The 22,312-nt window shown below is 41.0% G+C and overlaps 3 protein-coding genes and 1 long non-coding RNA gene across 5 annotated transcripts; 1 reads left to right on the top strand and 3 right to left on the bottom strand.

Moving 5' to 3' along the window:
• Positions 1 to 464: 464 nt before the first annotated feature.
• Positions 465 to 2,598, bottom strand: LOC122566971. Its single transcript, XR_006316667.1, has 3 exons — positions 2,170 to 2,598; positions 1,720 to 2,066; positions 465 to 1,573 (listed from the first exon to the last, which is right to left on the bottom strand). It is a non-coding gene; the product is annotated as an uncharacterized LOC122566971 (long non-coding RNA).
• Positions 2,599 to 5,085: 2,487 nt separating this feature from the next.
• Positions 5,086 to 9,113, bottom strand: LOC122566939 (CCAAT/enhancer-binding protein-like). The gene has a single exon (XM_043724914.1). It carries the CDS (start codon positions 8,484 to 8,486, stop codon positions 7,425 to 7,427), a length of 1,062 nt encoding a protein of 353 aa, XP_043580849.1. The 5' UTR covers positions 8,487 to 9,113; the 3' UTR covers positions 5,086 to 7,424.
• A 924-nt stretch (positions 9,114 to 10,037) lies between these two features.
• On the top strand, positions 10,038 to 12,930 carry LOC122566943 (longitudinals lacking protein-like). Of its 2 annotated transcripts, none has more exons than XM_043724919.1 (4): positions 10,038 to 10,323; positions 10,867 to 11,099; positions 11,179 to 11,392; positions 11,479 to 12,930. In XM_043724919.1, the coding sequence occupies exons 2-3, from the start codon at positions 10,911 to 10,913 to the stop codon at positions 11,371 to 11,373; spliced, it is 384 nt and encodes a 127-aa protein (XP_043580854.1). In that variant the 5' UTR covers positions 10,038 to 10,323; positions 10,867 to 10,910; the 3' UTR covers positions 11,374 to 11,392; positions 11,479 to 12,930. The 2 variants fall into 2 exon arrangements, with proteins under 2 accessions (XP_043580854.1, XP_043580855.1); XM_043724920.1 differs by lacking the exon at positions 10,038 to 10,323 and adding an exon at positions 10,386 to 10,629.
• Positions 12,931 to 14,383: 1,453 nt separating this feature from the next.
• Positions 14,384 to 17,180, bottom strand: LOC122566655 (arrestin domain-containing protein 17-like). The gene is made up of 7 exons (XM_043724207.1): positions 16,844 to 17,180; positions 15,991 to 16,128; positions 15,654 to 15,868; positions 15,391 to 15,576; positions 15,100 to 15,296; positions 14,695 to 14,915; positions 14,384 to 14,607 (listed from the first exon to the last, which is right to left on the bottom strand). The coding sequence occupies exons 1-7, from the start codon at positions 16,959 to 16,961 to the stop codon at positions 14,384 to 14,386; spliced, it is 1,299 nt and encodes a 432-aa protein (XP_043580142.1). The 5' UTR covers positions 16,962 to 17,180.
• Positions 17,181 to 22,312: the final 5,132 nt, after the last annotated feature.

The following is a 22,312-nucleotide window of genomic DNA, read 5'->3' on the forward strand; positions in this document are numbered from 1 at the left end:
ACGGACTCTTAGAATTTAGGTTGACCATATGGCGAACGGAATCGTTGCGTTTCTTTCTCGCTCGGTTATTAATATCGTACCGCGCGCCAACTCCGAATCGCCTGTAGCGAGCTGCTTGCCAATGGGATCGGTCGATGCTGATCGACGATATTGCCGCTGAGAACGATCGATCGATCGAGTTCTGTGCGACTGTGGATCGCGGATTCTCTTCGCTCGGCGCGCACCGAGTAGCCACGATTCGATCGTGAAAAAACTCGAGATCTCATGCGGTAAGAAACAAACACACAGAATTTCACAGAAACGCGATTATTTTCGATTTTCGTACCACCACGCTGGCGCCTGTCGAGAACGTCAAGAATGACAATCCGTGTTTGATCATCTGTATTTGTATCGAGAATACGTCGGCAAACGCGCGCCACTATTTGAACATAGATAGAGCAAGGTGCTAGAGGCATTTGTCTGCTCGTCAAATTGTAATTTACACTCCGAGGAGACGGTGTCGTCTCTGCGGTGCGGGTCCATCGATCGAGAAACCGTAACGTTCGGTCGTACGGAAGAACCACGATAAAAATAAATTCTTGACTTCCTCGTGGCCGCGTGGGTGCGTAAACGTACACGCACACACACATTTTTATGTATGCGTTCCACCGACAGACGAATCATTAGACGAGTCTGGCTGCTATTCAGAGTCGCGCTGGTGCATCGGTATCTCGAGCTTATCGAGGTATCTTACTGCTTTTTATTATACTTTTTTCGACGGCTTTTATCACTCAATATGAAATACCCATTACAGCTTTTTATTACGTTTCTTCAGCGATACACGTTAATAAATATGAGAAAGCGGGAAATATTAAATGTCATTGTACTTTCTTACCTTCTGCTGCTCTTTTAATTCTCTTGATTAAAAAATCTAAGTCATGTCATCGCGTACGCGGCGCTGCAACCGAAAGACCTGTTCCGTTGTCTCCAACAAAGGATGAGCGTGAGGCGTGCCACGAGCTGACAGTAGAAACCGCCGAATTATTCAGTGAACTGGTGTTTGATTGGCATCAGGTCAGGAGAGGAAGACGCTTTCAGGCGTGTCCCTGATGCGTCGCACGCGTCTAATATAGCAATGCAGGCGTGGAATATAGGTCGCACGCTAGAACGCTCTTTTATATATGCCGCCACACGCTCGTGGATCGTGGCGAAGATAGGCGCAGGCGCGTACATGAACGTCGACACGCGAGCGCGTGCATTACGCATCGCACGCGTTATGAATTCGTTAATGTTGCCATTGTTCGCCGTGGAATCCGCGTAAATCGATCAACTCTATGCTCCATTCCAAAGCAGCTGAGCGTTTCGTGTTTCGTATTCGAATCGAGATTCAAATCGAGAACGTTATGGAAAACTTGATTCGCGCGGACTTAGCAGTTTTTGCGTGAACGAGGAGTCATAGAGAAATACCAAGGGCTCGGCGAAGGATCAAACGGTTGGAACGCTCTAACGTTTGTATCCGGCTTTCCGTTTTTGTGACTCAACGATCAAGCACGGTGAACGCTTCTGACGAATCGCGCAGCTCGCGACGTTCCCCCTAGAATCAAGCCATAGTTTTCATCCACGCGGGCAAAATAGTCAGCCGCTTATTTTAATTCCCGCGGAGTTCCGCACGTACGTCTACGACCCGTTACGGCCGGCATAACAATGCATGACGTAACTCTGGGGTCGAATCCTCCTTACCTCCTCCGTGCAACGATGTTACAGGAAAGTGAAACTCTCGGAAACCAGGTCACACCCACATCGTGCTCGCAGCAGTGAACCGCGATGCCGATCTACGAGACTCCCCTTTTAACTCTGGGCCAGATACTTTTTCGATCCATCCGAGGGAGCAACGGACGGAGGGGAAGATAATAGGAACCTTCTCTCCCTGTTCAAAGGGTCCTCCCCTACTGGCGGAATCAGATTTTAATGCGTTTCCACCGACTCCTTTCTCTCGAATCGTGTCGCCTCCAATTTACCTAGCTTCGTTTAGAGGAGGATCGTTCGAGGATCCCTATGTTCCATTTAAGAAGTGGATTTATGCTTCACTAGGAACGATAGTAAAAATGACGATAGTAAATAAGGATCGTAAAATGCCCGAAGAAAGTTAATTTTCTTTTCAAGAGGCAAAGAGAATAGTTAATAAATCACCTTTTAACTTACATCGGAGACCTTGGCTTCGCTATTTGCAACACGAGCAGAATACCTTTCTGTTTTACTGAAAGAACAGGTAATAGTGGCGTTGCGGAGTGTTTCTATAATTCGTCAAGTATCAAGTGCGATGAAAATCTCTGTACACCTTTCGCGATTCGCTTAAACAAATCGTAAACGTTGTCCCATGGTGTCAATTCGACACTCCAGAGAATAATTGCATTGGCGATCGTTTCACGAGCTCTTAAAAACACACGAGCACTCGCGTCGCTCTAGACGGAGCGCGAATACGTTCGCTTCTATACGAGAGTACGCGTTCCTCTTTGAGCAAGGGAAAAGAAGCGGGCGCGGGCGCGGGTGCGTGGGTGAGAAACGGTATTGCTAGAACTGGCCCTAACCCATATACCGTTGGAGCCAGAATAGAGAGCGAACGAATAATAGGAGGGTGGATAATAATACCGTTGCCAGTGCGTCGCTAATAACGGCGACTTTGTCAAAACCCAACTCGTAGCGAAAAAAAAACCCTCTCGATGAGATCGTGGTAGCGTAAGTATCGCAAAAGTACTGCATATAGCGATACTACATGGTCGATCTTTGACTTGGTCATTCGTACATCTTTTCGGACAACAGTTCGATCTCGAGAATGTCACTTTTGTACGTGACACTGGTACTTTGGAAGGAAATACTCGGCATATTTCCCTCGTATAGAATCGTCAAAATGACAAAATAGCGTTATTTGTTTCCACGGCTCTGCCGAAATCCACGCTACGGCCACGTAGTTGGCGTTGGTTGGCAGTGCTTGTGTCTAAAACTAGCGGCGACCGCGACATGTGCACGTAGACATCGTGGCGTCAAAACTCGTTGCATTATGTCATACTTTTAACGCGGCACACAGCATCGAGCACCTCGATGACCTTCCTACCTTTCGACAACGGGAACACTATTATTTCACTTCCTACTCGCGAGTTGTTGAGGATGATGGAGTCTTCGAAAACGTCTTGCCCGGGAAAATGGAGCGATGAATGATTAGATCGCAGGTGGTAACGTCAATCCTTGGTACATCAGCTTCTCGGTTATGTAACGTTTAGAAAAATTAAAGTATCGATCATTTCGCAGCAGGTGTGTCAACGTTAGTTTACCATCATGAAAGCGAGAAGTCGCGTTCTGTTACATCGACGATTAGTGGAACGAGTCAATGGCATCTGTTGTTCAAACATTTCCTTCCGTATCCGTATGGACATTTAAGCCGAGTATTTGTCGTAGAAAGTGGTAATTCTGGAAAATGTCGTTTCTTTGCGCGAGTTTCTCACACAGTATCTCTACATGACAGTCGTATTTGGGTATATTTAGACCGCGGTGTTCAGCCCTGGGACAGATTGACGTAAGCTAACGACTAATTATGTTACCTTCTTAACGCTGTGCTGGACCGAAACACCGTGCCAACCGTGAATCATGACTTTTGCTCGTTTTATCTTAAATTCTAAGGTTTTTCAGAAATCGTCGATGTTCTCATTTTATAAGATGTGCCTGTAAGAGGTTTTCCTTTTTTCTTTTTGCAAAAAGATCAATCGATAAGATAATGCGACGATGCTCGATCAATGAGAATGACTATATTTGCATTTGTATGTCGATGAATACAGAAAGCGACTACTTCGGTATCGAATTGCTAATAATCCTGATTTAGAGCGTGAATAAGAAGCAATAAAATACTACCGATCATTAGCCATATAAGAACTAAATCTTTCTATATCTTTGAAAAATATCGAAGAAACATCGTGTTGTAACTTAAAAGAAATTGAAAACATGCGCATCAAAGCGGTGCTAGCAAGTTGCGAGTTGGAAAACCTGTTGATAGAAGCCACGTGCTTCGATTATTTCAGTCCTGTGCCACTCATCCTAATGCTCTCTTCGTATTGTCATTTACTGACAGAAAGGGGTTTACTGAAATATTTACAACGAGTAAAATGCGTTAAGATCGATGATTTTGGCTGAAAGAAACAAACAGGTGAATATTATGCCTCATGATTCTTTTTACATATTGTACCGCGAGTAATTCATCTTTCGACCGAATTATATGCACGTGTCCACTTCCTGGTGCAATTGCGTTCGATGCAGTGACTCGCACGTGTAGATCTCGAGCGGTCGTATCCTGTCCCATCAGAGTGCAAAAAGAACGCCACGACCGTTACAATAGTGTTAATCTATTTATCTGACTAACAACAAACTTATCTTGTGACTCATTCACCGACGGATTCGCGCCGCTGAGAGGGCCGATCGCTTTCCGCCTGTGCGCCCGTTGTCTACGTACGCGACACACTCAATTTTTATTGTCGTATTAATGACCGTCAGTTATATTGTCGTTCTCTGTCCGTAAAAAAAAATTTGTTTACATCAAGAAGTCGTTTTATCGTGTTTTGTTACATTTGTTAAAGTTCCATGTCGCAATTTCCTATGCTGGCTATGTAGAAAATCTTGTTCAAGAAAGTGTCTGATCATGGTTTACGTTCTCTGTGATAACGGTAGATTTTGATTGGTTTGTTTGATTTTACATCGCAATAAACGATGTATACATTTTTAAATGATTCGTGGCTACAGAGACAATGATTGAAAGCTTTTTTCCAGCCTTTCGGTTCTTGCTATATTCTTTGTACGTGGTTCAATTTTTCATGATTATGAGTAATATGGAAGCGACTGCGAATGACTCAATTGGTTTCGTATTAATTGGTATTCCATGTTATCTACAGTTTGTCTAGAGATAAAGGGATTCTCAAAACGGTGCTCCCTGGTGACTGTTGTTCGTCTCATTTTTATTGGAGTTGGAGTATTGAGACATTAAGAAGAACGTTAAGGAGGGGATACGATGCGGGATATTTTAGAAAAATTGGAGGAGTTTACAGCGATCAAAAAATACCGTCATTTTTATATCAAAATATATTTGTGCATAGACAAGAAGACAACCGTGACAGGTAATCTCGTACCTAACATACATCAGTCATACGCCAAGGAACGCGTGCACATGCACGTACACGCTCGTGTGCGGTCATGCGTGATGTACGCGGGCATACACACGCAAGTGATGAACGCGTACACACTTTTGTTTGAGTCGTGCATCATTGAGAGACCCGATAAACGTCTTAGAAAAAGAGACATTAAAATAAAATAAAATAGAATAGAATAAAATAAAATAAAATAAAATAAAGAAGAGAAAAAGTATTAAACTTGCCGCACAAGTACGTATATAAGGTAATAACAAATATCGTTCTCTCGCACGCGATCGAATCTACGAACGAGGAAGACAAAAAGAAAAAAGAATGAAGCCCGCTTCACGCGATTTTTACGGTAACTCAAGATAAGGGGGATTTGGTTAGACCAAATCCCAGGTAACATCGGTGAATTATCTATCTCTCCTCTCTTCCCCTCTCGCCGCAATCGCCTAACTCGTCGTTCACATTAACACATATAATTATAACGATTGGTTCTCTTAGACACATGCTCGCACACATTCGACATTTTTTATAATTCTTTATTTTCTCTTCCCTTTCGTCCTTTCACGCTCTCTCGTTCTCTCACAAAAAACACGAGTCCGCTTCGTTTCGTTTCTCTAACAAAATATATTAGCTTTTTTTATGTACATACATCTCGAATATAATAAAATTAAAATAGAGCTATAATACAAGGGCATGTGATATGAGTGCTTTTCTTTTTTCCCGTGTATATGTGTATGTGTGTGTGTATGTGTGTGTGTGTTTTTTTTAGGGGATGATCGCGCCGTTTCACCCTGTCGAAGAAAATACAACACATGAATCGAGAAGGTAACATGGACATTGTTATCGCATCGATGCTGATCGCAAATTATGGTATCTAGGTATATCTTTTTAGGTACTTGGTAATAAGAACGATAATCTAATTTGATCGGTCGATATCTAAGAGTCTGAACGTAACGCGGTGCACGTACACATCGCGCCCATCGCATCGTCACTTTGTGTGTAGATTTTTATGTGTAAATTTGTGTATGTGCACGTATGTGTAAATATGCATGTTTTGCTTTGTACTCGTATGTATGATCAGTGGAAGGTGCATCAAAAATGTATAATGTAAAGAGAATCAAAGATTTATGCAAATGAATTTACATATGCGCGCATCGATACACGTATGCACGTGTTGGTGCATGTGTATGCGAGCACGCGCCTCTACGTATGTAAGTATTTCAGTTACGTGTGAGCGTTATGTATGTGAGAGTGTGATTGATGCGCTTGTACACATCGATGCATGATTTGTTCAGAGTCGCAACGTGTCTTCGTGTTGCGAATTACGCGATCGAATGAGGTGGCGAACTCGCGAGACACGCGGTAACCACCACCCAGTCTTACGTACATTGAGAAAAAAAGAAAAAGAAAAAAAATAGAAGATAGATACGAAAGAAGGAAAAAAGAAAGAAACAAAGAAGATCGAACGAATCGATCGTCCATCTCGATTAATTTTCATCTATCTCTCGTGTAACACCGAAGGTCCGAAGAAGAGGATCGCAACATGGTGGCCACGTGAGAAGCCTCGAAAATCATTCCTCGTGTCTTCTGTTCGCTCTCTTTTTTTTTTTCGTTTTTCTAAATCTTTTTCTTCGTTTCGTTGCGTGTCGTGTACAGACGAACGGGGGGAAAGTGTCCGATGCACTTGGCGTAAACAAAAGTTCGTCATGAGCAGAGGCACTTTTCTTCCACACGTGAGGTTATCGAGGTAAGCTTCAGCTGCCGAAAAGCTCTCCCCGGGGAGAAATCGACGAGCGTCTCTTCTTCAAACGAGTCACGCCTCTCCCTTCTTCTCCTATCCTCCTTCGTTTGTTCATTCCCGTCACTCCACGAGATATTCTCTCTCTTCGTCTTACTCTCCGTTTTCCATTCCCATTGCATCTTTTCTTCTGTCCGCGAGTTGCGTGCGCCGTTTCTCTCGAACAAACGCACGTGTACATCTCGCGTTCTCTACACCGTGGAACGAAACGAGAAAAGACGCAGTAACGTCCGCGACGAATGTCAATCCAGGACGTTCTTTTCTACTTAGATCCGGATAACGCGGGTGCGAAAGGATGGAGCTGAACCATCAGGCAACCCGGAAAACGGAAGTCGCTTCGAAATGACTCTCTTTCGCAATGGAATCGACCTGAAAGGCAAGGGACGAAGGTCGATGCCGGTGGACGAGAGAAGGGCGTAATAAAGGCGGCACGACGCCACCGTGGTACTCAACGACGACGATGTCGTGCGCTACATGGGCCCCACCGCGTGCTGTTGGAATTGATCGAGATGCCTCGAGATCTCACGATGGAGCTGTTCCGGTACCACGCCGACGCTGCTGAACAGAGACCTAAGAACGTTCAGTTCCTCCGTCAGCAATTCGATCCTCTTCTTGAGCAGGTCGTTGTCTTTCACCAGTAGCTTCACCTTCTCCTCAGTTTCCCTCGATCGTACCTTCGCCTTCTCGCGACTTTTCCTCACCGCGATGTTGTTCCTTTCGCGTCGTCTTCTGTACTCGTCGCTGGCTTTGTCGATGGCCTTGGTCTGTTTTCTGGCAACAGCGGCGGCAGTGTTCGCGTGATGTTGATGCGCCATCACAGGCTTCATCGGTCCTCCCCGGGGCGGTGGTTGGTGCACCGGTGCACCGGGATGCCCTCCAGGTACCGTGGACGGCGTTAGAGTTGTGAAGGTTGGTGCTCCGTTGGCGAACGGTCCGTTTGTAACTGGGCTGTATCCGCCTGGTGGATATTGCGGGCAATGCCGACGATAGTCCGCCGGGTCGAGCGGTTCCTCTTTAATGCTGGGCGATTCGGAGCTCGAGCTGTTGCTGTCGCTACAGCTGTTGCTGCCCTGGTGATAACTCGCACCGCTGTGGACAGGTTGCGGCATGTACGCGAGCGTGGTACGTGGATAACCCGGCGTTCTGACATGTTTCACGGCTCCGTTGTTAGCACCTAACATATCTAACAGGCCGTCGTTGAAGTGGCTATCATCGATCAGGTGTTGCAGATCTAACGATATCTCTGGCGTGTTCAGGTCTGTCAGCTCACCGGCTGCGGCGCAATGTTCCGCGTACTGTTGGTGAAGGCTAGCCTTGCTCGCCGAGACCTTGCTCACCACCGAGCTGCTCTGCTGCTGACTGTGATTATGATTCACCTGCAGAGCAGAGTTATTGTTGTTCGCTGCGTTGTTGTTGTTGTTGTTCTGATGGTTGTTGTTATTGTTGTTGAGTACTTGAGATTTCTTGAGATCGGCCGCACCGTGGGCCTGAGCCTGATGGGCCGCTGAATCGTACATGACTGGTGACTCCATTGCTCACTCGCACATCACAGATACGATATATCTTTCCGCGATTCTACTATCACCTTCTTTCGCCTTATCGTTGTATTTATATCCGAGTGTCCGTTTGTTTTTATTCTCGGTTTCTTTGAATAATTTTGCCCGTATTTCGGATTATAATTCGATTACACGTTGTCCACGGAAAAACAGAGAGCCAATCGTATCGCTGTGAAACTTTACCACGAGAGGACGACCTCGAGCGGCAAGCCGGGGATTTTCCCGTGCGGACGGGCCGAGATCTGACACTGGTCCAAGTACCAAAACGTGACCCTCGACTATTCCAATTTTCGAGGACGAAGAAGCGCGCCGCGCTAACTTTCGGCAGCCTTAGCAGGACACAAGATGATCGTTAGTCGGTTAAAACCGCGTGGTTCGTATGCGCCAACGCGTTCACCACGCCTACGCGGGCTTTTTCGTGCTCACGGTTACGGTACACCACAGAGAATGCCCAGAAAACGAGAAAACGATATCACCCGCACAAGAGCTGGCGCACGACTGAGCGGCTTTGCGGCATGTCGCAAGCTTTCAATGTGGCGTGCGACGAGAGCAACTCCATGCCTCATTGCGCTTGCGCTCGCGCGCTTCCCTCTCAGCCGCTCTCCTCGCCTCTTTCCTCTTCTAGCGATCCGCGCTAAGAGCACGGATACCGCGCGTCCACCGTGCTCCTTCTTTCTCTCACTCTTTCTTCGTTTTATTCCGATCGCTCCTTCCTTCTCTTTTCCTCTCCTTTCTATTTTCCCTTCCTCCCTCTCTGTCGCTCTTTCCCTCTCTCCTAGGTTAAATCTTTCTTTGTTCGTTTTACGGGTTGACATGCTGTCGTCCCGTCGCGGCATCGCGCGACAGGAAAACTTTTCCGGTGCTCGCCTTTCTCGGTTCTATTTATAAGAACTTATACACGAATCCGCCGTCCTTTCGATCCACGGATTTTCCACGGAAATCGAAAGACTTTCCATGCGATTCTCGTTCTTCGTTTCGCTCCTTCTGCCTTTCGACGCGTATATACGCGCCGTCTCGATGACGCGCGGCCTCCGTTCGCTATATAGTATATCCACACACGAATGGAGAACGCGCGATTTGTTTCGTAGGACAACCGATTTGACGATTATCGTTACCGTCATCGTTGGCCACTCGATCGGAACCGATTTCTAATACCGGGCACATTTGATTTGTTAGTTAGCCGAGTAGCGATATCTGTCCAATTGCTTGCGTGAGATTGCGCAATTAGCAGTAACAAAGTAAGAGAGGATATTATCGGCGGTAGATGCGAGATCCTTATGCAAGCTGTACGAGAATGGAGCAAATAATGGAACGATGTTTCTGATATCGAAATGTTTTTTTATCCTGGTCGTGAAACATTATGAGCGGTTCTGTTCAAATTTAGAGTAACGATTCGTCGAGAGGGGAATTTGAACCTTATAATGTGTGATTTTAACCGTTCTATCTTTGTTTCAGGAGACCGCGTTCTTTGATGTTATATCTAGGAATGCATTTTATGCGCCGCAATGACGTCGATATACAATTTTGGATTGACATTTATGTAGAGAGAATTTCGAATATTCCTCCAAGCGCGTGAATCAACGCCGCCAGCGACATCTTCGGACGAAAAACGAAATCATAGCCAGCCGGTATAATATTTGCGAGCCGATCAACGACGAAAGGATCCGAATCTAACCGAATTTCTTCGCCGTGATATTAGCCACAACAAAAAATTAGTAACATTCGCGTAAAAACTTTTCGGAAATATATATTTTTCACGTTCTTTTTGTGATTCACTATAGCTACCGAGAATATAGTGCTTCGCGACATTAAGGTAAGTACTAGATTTCGTTAGGTTATTTTTCTCGCGCGTTTCGTATTATTGGGCCGTTTTGGGCCCACGACTGCCTTTGACGGAACGGTCCGAAGGATGTACGCGTATTGTTATGACAAAATACAAGTAACACGTCATGCACAGTATTTTCAAATACTAAAGTAGGAATTTGCATCGTGGCGTGATATTTGCTTTTTTATTTCTACTTTTGCTTTGCCAAACATTCTCAAACGCATCGTACACGAGTTGCCTGATTGGTTTTGGGCTTAACCTAAACAAAATCTGCTGCACGAAATTGCACGCAAGGTACCAACGTATTGTCTTCTATACGTTTTAGAAATTTTGTCCTTCATTTCATGGTTTACGTGTTTCAATGTGATTAAGTTATTAAACAAATGTTTTTTGATTGAACGTGTATATGCGTTTTCGCTCTTATATGCATGGTGATATTTATATAACGTTGTCATTATTATTATTATTATTATATTACTCTGTTTTATATGCTTTTAGTTCAGTGTGTGTTACTAAAACTTGTTCTTCCAGTTTTGAAATCCAAGCAAGGTTCATTGCAACATTGGTCGTCAACAATGGCAGATGAACAGCAACAGTTTTTTCTTAAATGGAATGATTTCCAATCTAATATGGTATCGTCGTTTAAACACTTACGAGATGAAAAAAGTTTTACGGATGTGACGTTAGCTTGTGATGGTCAAACTTGTAAAGCACATAAGATGGTGTTATCTGCTTGTAGTCCCTATTTTAAGTCTTTGTTAGAGGTATGTTATCATCCTGTTATGTGAAATGTAATTTTTGGGAGATACAACGCAAGGGTTAATTTTCTAAAATTTTTTGTAGGAAAATCCGTCCAAACATCCCATTATAATTCTAAAAGATGTTGCATACAGTCATCTTCAAGCTATTTTGGAGTTTATGTATGCAGGAGAAGTTAATGTTTCGCAAGATCAATTGCCTGCATTTCTTAAAACTGCTGATCGGCTTAAAGTAAAAGGATTAGCAGAAGCACCAGGTGCCATTAAGAGAGAGGGTTAAAGTTATACTTATAGTTATGGTAAGGTCGTGTATTAGATTTTGTTGACAATTTCGCTATATTTCTTATATTTCCTCTAATTTTAGTATTTGTGCTTCCCTTTCCAGGATATTGGAAAGCGTGTGGACTAAAAAGAAAAGTGTAATAATGTAAAGTGATTACGTAAAGACATATACCACACACCATAAAAACACACGCTATGTGTGCACAACTCAGTGTCCTCTGGTTCATGACTTGGATCAACACACAGCGACAATGTAAATTGCCTTTTCTTCATCTCAGTTAATGTTAATGTTGTATTGAATGTATGTATACAAATATGGTAGGGACGAAATGTTGATGTTTGTCTTGAACCCGTTGCGCCATGCAGTGGCGACAACACATTGATTATTTTTTTAAAACAAAGTGCTGCAGAAACTAATAAGTGGGTCACCATAGTTTACAATACACGGGACAGTTTTGTGGATCAAATGGAAATGTTAAAAGACATCTTTACAACTGCTGTTTTTAAAATGGATCTACTGTCTCACTATATTTTCCTATCGGTGGTTCCATGGTAGATCTGTTCACGAGGCATTAAAATTTCTTAAATCTGTACCAAATATCGGATAAGCACAACCTTTTTACCGTTTTCTTCTTTACGGAGGATAGAGCAATATTTTATTGTAATATAAAAACTAAATATATTCGAGAAATAAGAGTTTATGATACTGTAATTGTAAGCCAATGTGTTAATATAGGAGAGCAAGAAATTTAGATCGTATCGTGAATAGATCTGTCAATACCCCGATAATCCCATGAAAGAATGTTAAATCAAGTTTACTGGAAGTTGTAACATGCGTGTCGTTTATTGCTCTCTTTTATTATCGACAGTATGTTTAGTTAGGTGTATGTACACGATTATTCCTCAAATTATTGGGATATAAAACAACTCTTGTGTGGATATATCTGTGGTATCTCTTGTAGTTCAAGAAATAATCGTGTATATATATTCAACCAAATATAGTGTTCGTGGATTGATAAATCGTGTCGTTTCTCACCGGTTAATATTCGCAATTGGCACGAGAATAATTGTTTCGTTCATCTTTTATTCAGTCGGTACCAGTTACCTCTTCTAGTGATCATGATTTTTTTACTTAACCAAATACTGCCAGTATTTATACCGGCGTATTCACAATATTACCGATAGACCAAATTTATTTATGATAATAATATATTAAGGGTTGAATGTCTTAAATCGAGGGAAGGTTATTGTAATATAAGCGAAACAAATTTTTGTAAAGTCGGAGCGCACAGTTCCTTTCCCCTCCCGTTGGATCAGAATAATCAGAGTTAAAGGCAAAAAAGTCAGGAAACATTATCGAGTCAAGAACATGTGTATTGATACGTGTTGTACACAAAAATATAAAAGTACCATTTTATTTGTTATATAATCACGAGTCAAAGAACTTTGGCTACTTTTACTTCGAAGCACTAATTTTATAATTCTCATAAGTTGATGGATTATGATTTTGCTTTATTATTTTCTTATTTCTTAATATATTTGATTCAATTCTTGACTCTTCTTATTTTTTTTCTTTTCCTAAAAATTACTTCTGGTATAATATCATTTGGTATACCTTATCTGATAATTATCAAACAAAAAATTAGGTGTATTTACCATTTAGAATTATACCATTACGTATATTTGCGATTTTTTAATTCATTTTTAAACACCACGAGTACTTCTACGATACTGAATGCCAATTTAGGATTACACATTCGTTTCCTATACTTGAAGCATATTGGAAACAAAATCGTACAAACAAATTGTTGTAGCACAATTTTTTGTCTTTTTTTAATTGCGTCGGATGTTCTTGTGAACATTGTCATGATTGTATGATTATTTAGAAACAACAAATTGACGCTCGAGTGGAATTTTTATCTTGACGATATTAACGAGCTAATTCGGAACGAGTTCATTAAGAACGATTGTTGTAATTATGTACAACATAAACGCACGTTATGGGACCAGCCGCAATGAACTATAAAGGTACAATTGGAATTGACTTTGTCTAGCCTCCGTTAATAGCTGTATCGAACATTATTTTCGACGTGTGTTCGATCGCATATCAATTATTTTGCTCGATTCGTGCTATGGGCGAAAGAAAAGTTTTCACAGTCATCCGATGGCAAGTCGTACTTGAAAAGCAAAGAAAAAATAATGACGACCGTGTCTGTTCACAGTATTTAAGACAGCCTTTAACATTAAGATGGTTGGGTTCAGTTCCTACAATGACACGTTTCTCGGGCATTTGGTGATTAAAATGTGAATCGTACCGTGTGTATTTGCTAAAATATCAAGAGCTGTATACACTTTAGAGTAGATGTTATATGAGTGATGATTCGAGATAAGTTTGCAACTTGTTGATAAGCTTTCCTCCATATTCTTAACCACTTATGTTACACGAGTAGAGGTGTTCAAGAGCTATTGTAAGTTTTTTACTCTTCTCTTTATCCAAACCTTTTTGAGAACGACCGATTTGCGATCTATTGATTTACCAAGGTTTTCCGACGAATCTCTCATTCCTTTTATACCGCTACTTTTTGTCACGAAATTTCCCTCCTTCACCTTTTTAAAGATGATATTTAACTTTACCTTTTTGTCTCCTTTTAATAATTATAATATGACTCGATGATGATTATGATTACAATATGACAATGTTGAGATATAAAAATAAATTCTGTAAATATATCATTTTCGTAAAACTGTTGCTTTTCCCTAATGCCTTCCAACTTCAGCTGGGAATAATGAAATGTACACTTCTTTTGGCATGAAAAGTATATTTATGTGCTTGTAAACATAGTCCGAATGTGTATATAATCATACATATAAAATAGTAAAAATCAGTCAATAAATTGTATCAACACATATACGGAAACTTCAATGTAGCTTTTCACCTGTTGGTGAATTTCGTTATGTTTCGAACGAATCACATACCCAGGTCTTCAACTTTCAGTTCTTGTAATTCTTCACCGGGTAACTCTGGAAGACAAGAAATTCAACCGAAAATTTACTATACGATTAAAACCACTTAGATTGTTTCTTAATGAATTCATGATCTTACTTGGTGCTGGATAGTTAAACACAGGATACTTAGGCGAAAAAGGACTGTCCGCACCGAATATGAATTCCGTCTCTTTGTCATCTCTAATGTTTGAAGTTTTAAAACTACTTTCTTCATAAGATGGTGGTGCTAAACAAGAGACGAAAGGTAATGCTCATTAACTCGCTACTCCATATTCTTTTGCATATATTAAACACAGATTTATTTATTTCTTACGTATATCCAGGTAAGCCGAAGAAGTGTTAGCTTGTTCTTCTTGCCGAATATTTGAGGCACTTGATTCCCCTTGCTTCCATATTGGAGTTGAGGTTATAGCCAGCTGTGATGTAGATGGTGTTGGGAAGGAGAATGCGACTCTACGCGGAACTGTCGAAGCTGGACGATATAATGGTACCGTTCCGATCAGAATAGGATAACTTCTCTTAATTTTAGAATACCTGATTTTACACATAAATGAAATCATCGATGAATATAATTGAGATTTTAGTAAGTAAACCACGCTTATTATATTGTGTCATGGTTATTATATCTCGTATCTTTGATATCGTAATTGCTTCTAGTATTAATATTGCGATAGTAACCTGATCGGAAGCACTAAAAATAGCTGAAAGTGTTACTTACGGTCTCGAAACGTGAATAGAGACGACCAACTTGTAATGAATGTCCATTATTTTACAATATTCAAGTTCAGAGGGTGCTATTGGTGGTGTTAAAATCTTCAATGTTACGCGCTGATTAGGACATAGTTGCATATGCCTAGTTTTTTCTAATACAGCTTTATGAGGCAGTGTTTTTCCTTCCGTGATACAACGGATTGTCTGCAAGAAGAAAAAGAATAGACGAAAGACGAAACGAAATAATGCCTCGGCTTTGTAGAAATTGGTACCTCGACCATTTTCAACCATCACTTACTCGTACTAATTTTGTGCTCATTTTCCTAATCGGTATATTCGAGGTACTCCAGTACTCTATCCTTGCAGCTATTATCTGCCCTGGTACGAATCCAGTGCAAGGCATCACGATCTGTAACTTCAACGAGGCTCCGCCCATCCAGCACATGAAACCGAAATTCTTGTCCATTTCATCGTGGATTCCGATCTGTGCAAAGAATAGAATAATTTGTAAATTTGAAATACGTTTGTACATCATTCTAGAGATGAATATCAATTTCTTACGCATCTTTCAGGATAACTGTTCAAGTCTAAACACGAAATTACGCTGAACGCTGTTCTGCACTTGTGAACAAATGTAAACGGTCTTTCCATAACGACATTCATCGTGTATCTTATGTAGCCACACTCGAATTCAAAGCTGCATGGTATATTATGGGGCAATGTGAAGATAAATGGATACTCGGTACGTCCTTTGGGGATTTCACGCTCTAACTCACCTGGAAAATTGATAAGCATCTATTTTGAATTTCGTAGATTTCATTCGATATATTCTGTTTTGTCATAAACATTGATCACTGTCTTGCTCAAATATTTAAATCTCTTGAAAACTTTTACTCACCCTCTGAAATATTAAGTATGTCATGCTTCAAAACGAAGTAATCCTCCGACTTCATAACGTATAACGTGCTTTTTGATAGCATTGGGTCATCTCGCAAAAAATAAGCAAATGCCCCTCCTTTTACAATGAAATATAGTCCTATAATCAAGAGTCAATCAGATAATCGATCCTTGTTTATCTCTGGATACACGTTCGATAAAAAGCCAATAATCTTGTCAGACTGGTTCATCTCACTAGCACGATTAAATAACGATTTATTTACGCGTCTAATTAGAATTGCGCAATTTTTCGAATAGAAGTGAAGTAATGATTACATTGTTTCNATGCTACAATATTATTTGTACAATGATGTCTTCGACCAGAGACGAATAACCGTGAATCTACTAATGATCCACATTTCGTAATTTTTTTTCAACGACACACGTTTTTTTACTTTTTGCAGAATTCGTTGGGAAATCGCACAGAAATTAGGTATACGAAAATTTCATAGGCTTATACGTATGTCTCGTTTGCAACGTAATTAAAGAACGAGCGAGTTTCCTTTGTAGCTGCGTACATTTAACGTTGCCGAAAACAGGATTATGCTACTGTAACGGTTATTCCAGATTAAACGTAGTGAAGCAGTTTACCGCAAAGCAGAACAATACAAGAATGTGATTGTTTGCAGAGATATCAGTTTCTCATATCGAATTCACATTAACATTGTAATTATCAATTACCACATCACGTTTAGTTTGAAATGACTTTAAATTCGAAAACTATATATGTACTACATAGTTAAAAGCCGAAGACGATTCCCGGGGACGCGGCACGTTTGAAAGTTGTATCGCGTTTCACAACCACAATAACTCACCTTTAACATATTCCTTTTTTACCGTATCTATGATAATTTTTCCACTGACAGTTTCACCGGGCTCATATGTGGCGCTTGGTTTGTCGAATAATACGTGAAATTGCCTCAACGACGCCATATTGTATAAGGAACGCTCAGTACTGGTAATTTACAGTGCCAAATTTTCTTTATCGTGTCAGAAATTCAAATCGTCAACTTTCACGCAGCGCAGTTTATAAATCATCCATTTCCCACTCGATCGTTGAGTGATTCGAATTTCTATTTGACATTGATACTAAAACAACAAACAAGGCGATTGTGGAATATTATTGGGATAGGAATTAATAAATAGAAGCGAGGATATGTACGTTACTATTGACATAATATCTGACAGTTATGATTTGTTGTGTTTCAAATACCAGGAACATGATAATCTGCGATTAGATTCGTTTGTATAGGAAATGGTTTATAATTTTTTGTGCACACAGCAGGAATCGCTTTTGAGTTTAGGAAAGTTATAGTTTAGAAGACGCGCTGCGTCGATGTTTGAAACGATAGACGCGATTTCCCTACTGGCGATCTAGTCGAAACTATCCTCAAGAAGAAGCAATCGATATTTTAAGGGCGCGTGACTCGTTTTTCTCGTCAGCGCGTAACTTGTACGAATTCAGTTTGTTTCTTCGCTGCTCCCTCATGATCTGATAAATAACGATGACATCTCATGTCACTCCAATACTTTGGAATCATTTTTAACCCTTAGAGTGCTGAATACTCGGGTCCTATGCGGTCCGTACGGACGGCGCGCGACCAACGCTGACGATCGCTGTGGACTGAATACTTTTTCGCTCTACTGAACTCTGTTGATTGACTATTCAAAGCGCTAATCGTAATAAGTTATAGTAATTCTTTTGCACGAGATTAAATGATTCAAGAGCGTTATTTTTTAGTATTAATTATTTATTATAAACATTGAAATTTACAATTTACTAGAATTTGGGTAGTAAACTAGAAAACGAAATTTAGTAAATATAACATAAGTTAATAATTCAGTTGTGCGATTACTGGTCATATTTTTGCTAAAGGATCGTCATTTACTGTATTATTATCGTTAAAGTGCAACATTTGTAATAATACAATGTATCGATCTCGTGCTATTATTTTGCGGAAAATATTGCTTTTCAACAGTTCGTCCGTAGACCAATATTCTCTCAAAGATAGTTTCAGTTCTACCAAATGTCCAAATTGGACAGATTGTGAATGCAAAGTATTAAATAAAAAAAAAGACAGTTTCTTCGAACGCGGCGTTAACATTGAAATGCATTTATATTTATCTCACACAAACGTAACAGTATTATTTCTGTGTAGGTGCTCGGAAAAATTGACAAACGCATATATGCGCCCTTAGTCCACACAGATGGCTTTCGCCAGACGCATATATGCGTCCATAGCACTCTAAAGGTTAAACTACACGTGTAATGGACGCTATTGAGTGTTTCAATGAGATTGACTTTAGTTGGAAATCTGCTTGATCACGCGTCGTAAACGCAAGTCTATATCGAACGTACTCTCATAATTTTAACGTGGAATATAAAATTGATAAATGCAACGAAGGTGGATCCACAAGTAATATTTCCGATCATCGATCGTGTTTCGAGGGCAATTTTCCACTTTGAAAATTGCTGCCTCGCGACTGTTTCTGACAATCTGATTCGACGTTCACCTGTCGGCCGTGTTTGCCGAAGTTTGACCGCAAGCACGGAGGTTGATCCGTGAGCAGTTACCGCAGGTTGCGGTGCAAATTCGAGAGCAATCCCAGCGAACGTTTATGTAATGTGTCGTCGCGAACCATCGATTACCCTAAAGGGATCGTTGCCGCGTTAGTAACTATCTGCGGTTTTACAAGAGGATCCAATTTTCCTTGGAGAAGCTGCGCGCCTTTTATGCTTAGCGCATAAAATTTCCATCGTTCCAATAAAACTTCACCGTGCATGGGATTTGGAAAAAGCCAGCAACGAGATGTAACGTTTATCGTTGCAAAATTTTCCAATTTGCAAGGGCAACTTGTTGTTTGTACTCTTAATTCGAATATCAAAATCGTGTCGCAAATTTGTATTCTCTTGGCAACAGGTTTATTATGAACACAAACTGTCTGTTGGTATTAAGGTGAAATGTTTTTGAATTCATATATTGGTAATTAGTTTTGGTTGTTTTTCTTTGTACCTTAAACATGTATGTTTAATGGACGCTGGTAAACATTCTTCGAACACGGTGATAACGATGCAAAATTCATAGGCGGAAATCTTCGACGTGGGTAGACAAATTGAATCCATGGAATATTTGCTCTACCGATTTCAAATCGAACATCTTTCCCCTGTTATCCATCTATTCTCTTACATAAACAGCTTCCGTTAAGTACCATTATCTTTCATTGAACTCCGCTGTTCGTACAGTCGATTTACCGTTACGCTTATAAATACGTACGACTTGGAAAACTATCGACCTCAAAAGAGTCCTCTAATACGTGACATTTACCTTCCTACTTATAACCTTATTTTATTTCTTCGACGATAAGATGAAATTCATCTTCAGGTGGTGACCTACGGGGATCCCGAGGAGTCACGGAAGCGAAATGGATCGAATTAATAAAGAGACACGTGCGAAGAGAAAGGAAGCCCCGGGGACGTTGGAGGTGGGTGATCGCGCAGGGTGAAGTAGCTGGCAGGGTGGAAATGGTGACCCGTACGATTCAACCCCTCAGTAAAGCGGTAACCTCTGTCGAAAATGTAGCTCGGTGGTTTCGTGTTCCGTTTTTCGACATAACGGCCGTTGCTGTCAATTTTCGATAGTTTACGGAACGTTGATGTCTCACGAGATCGTTCGGTCTGAAGAGAAAAACTTGGGATTTACCGAAGAAGTTGGAACAGTGTAGGGTGACGATCGAGCGGTTTTGATCAACAGGTTAATTCTGCGGGGATAAACCGAAGCAAGTGATGATATTGAAGTCTCTCAAATGTTTGCTTGTAGAGTCGAGGTCGATAATTGAGACACGAGCACTTAGAATGATCGACTATTTAAAACGGAGATACATCAGCATGACCTCGTGAATATAACTCGTATTAAATTTGTAGCTCGTTGTAATATTTTAACATATTAATTAAAATCTAGTTAAATAGAAAGTAATTATAAACACAGAGCAAGTACGAGCTTACATTTGGTAATATTGATTTCAGATGGGTTGCAAATTAACCAGCAAAGACGAAAGGGAAACGCGGTATGCGCGGTTTTTAGCAAATTACTGCAGAGATTCAGGATACCGCGCGTAAAAGTATTCATATAAATTTTGCGTTTGAGCGAAAGATCGCGGTGGATAAATTGATTCTCTCTTAGTCGAGGCATTCCTTCTATCATTGGTTTGAAACGAGAAAGGAATTTACGACAGCTGAAGGGAAATAAAATATCTTCGCGAGATTCCTTTTATTTACACTTGTTTCCCCGCAAGTCGATCGTTTGCCAGGCGAATCGTCGCGTTGCCGCACTTCGGTTCCCTTCGATGGCGAAGGCAAGGGTCCACGGTGTTTGAAGAGGTCTGTTTAACCTTAGGGAACCGTAGCTGTGACAGGAACAAAAGTTTGTTGGCATCTCTGCTGTTCTTTATATACCAATCAGAAAAAAATACTCTTCGACATTCGTTGACGTTGTTGTTTACCGTTGAAAAGTAAATTTTGTATTATATTTATAACGGGATATTTTTGTAATTCTTATAGCACGATAATATCAACGTTCTCAATTTCTATTTGAGTGGCTGCTTCGAATTGCAAATGTGATACGAAGCATTCATCGGACAATTCAGGGTCCAGCGTGTCCTTTAATCTCTTTGTCCGTAGACGAATTCTCGAAGATCCTTTCTCATCCTTTGGGCTATTCTCCGAATCACCGCGTCATTCCGTAATAGCAGTGCGTAGAAGCAAAAGACGCGAGAAGCATCGTAGAAGGGAGAGCAGCTCGACAATTTGGCGCGGGGATGAAAATTCAATCCACTCTGGAAGGTTGACGCGCTGCTCGGAGAAGACTCGTGGCGAACCGGCACAGCAAAGAGTATCGCGTTTCATCATCATTCTGGAAACGCAATGAGCTCGCCAGAGAAGCTTTCTGCTTTCGCTTGGTAAATTAAAAAAAGAAGCAAAAACACGAAGAAAAATATCTAGAGAAAGAACAAGTAGGGATCAAAAGGGATAGCAAGGACATTCATCGAGTTATCGAACTGAGATGACGATAAACAGTCCCGCACAATCGATACGTTTAAAGTCCCCGCCAAGTCTCCGTCAGCTATCACACCACTTCGAATCCCGATCGAAGAACGCAGAAGTTGCACGCAGTTGTCTGCGAGTAAATTACCGGGCACGCCATTGGTTTCTGAGTTCCCTCCACAATAGTATCCGGAGACACCCAGTACAAGTTTCGTTCGTCAGTAGGAAGGAAAAACGTTTCAATAATTAGCAAGCCGTTCGAACAGGAAATTGGGAAGCCTTCGAAGCTTCGAATGCTTTGCTGATATATTTACTGTTCATTCCGTCGCAATTGGAATACTCCCAAATGTAAGAGAAAAAAGATTATGGTAGTTTGTTGAACGTAAATCGAGGGTTTGTTTCTGCGATCGGTAACCATCGGTATTGGTGGACCGATGGCTGTTCTCTTAATTAGAAATTCCAGATGTAAACTTATCCATCTCTTTGCCTTTCATCGGTTTATTTACTTTTTTCCGTGTACCCTTTGCTTTTAAGATTGGACCTACAGAGCCATTTTTTACGCCGCCTGTCGCGTGTCGCACGCGGGAAACAGAGCACGTTGGCAATGCGATACAATGTTTAGTGTCGGCGTGTAACACGCAGCGTATAAGACACTCATCCAGCCGTTCAATAGAAAAAAACGCGACGTATGAAACGTCTTTGTAATCCTGGCTTAAAATTGATCTCGTCACTTTCGAATATGTATGTAAATATGTAGAAATGTTAACCGCGGTAAGACAAAGTATTTTGAAGTACGAACCGACGCGATAGTTCAATCGTGTGTATGCGCGGACAGCGGAAGGAGAGTCAGCTTTCGATTGTAACGCGCTGAGGACAGTCCTATTGTAGTACCTTTTTATAGCATTTTTCGATTAAATTATTCTTAGAATTTGCCCATTTGTTTTCCTCTTCATGCGTGATACTCTTCTTGCAAATTATAAATTAATCTTATAAATTCGTTTTATAAATTTTTAAGAGATTTATTTCACGTTCATAGAAATTCGGAAGGACGAATAACCGAGAGAGCAAATAGAAAACGAAGATAACTATCTAATTAATCGAATGTCAAAGTGATATCTGTTTGTCTTGTTTATTGGTCTTTTTGAACTATTACCTTGGCTTTAATTAACTGTTTATCAATATGTTTCAGTGTTAGATCATATCAGGCCGCGAGTACATAGTTTACCGGAGAAGGCGTACAATC

The sequence above is a fragment of the Bombus pyrosoma genome, linkage group LG4, assembly GCF_014825855.1.
Source record: "Bombus pyrosoma isolate SC7728 linkage group LG4, ASM1482585v1, whole genome shotgun sequence".
Taxonomy (NCBI): Eukaryota; Metazoa; Arthropoda; class Insecta; order Hymenoptera; family Apidae; genus Bombus; species Bombus pyrosoma.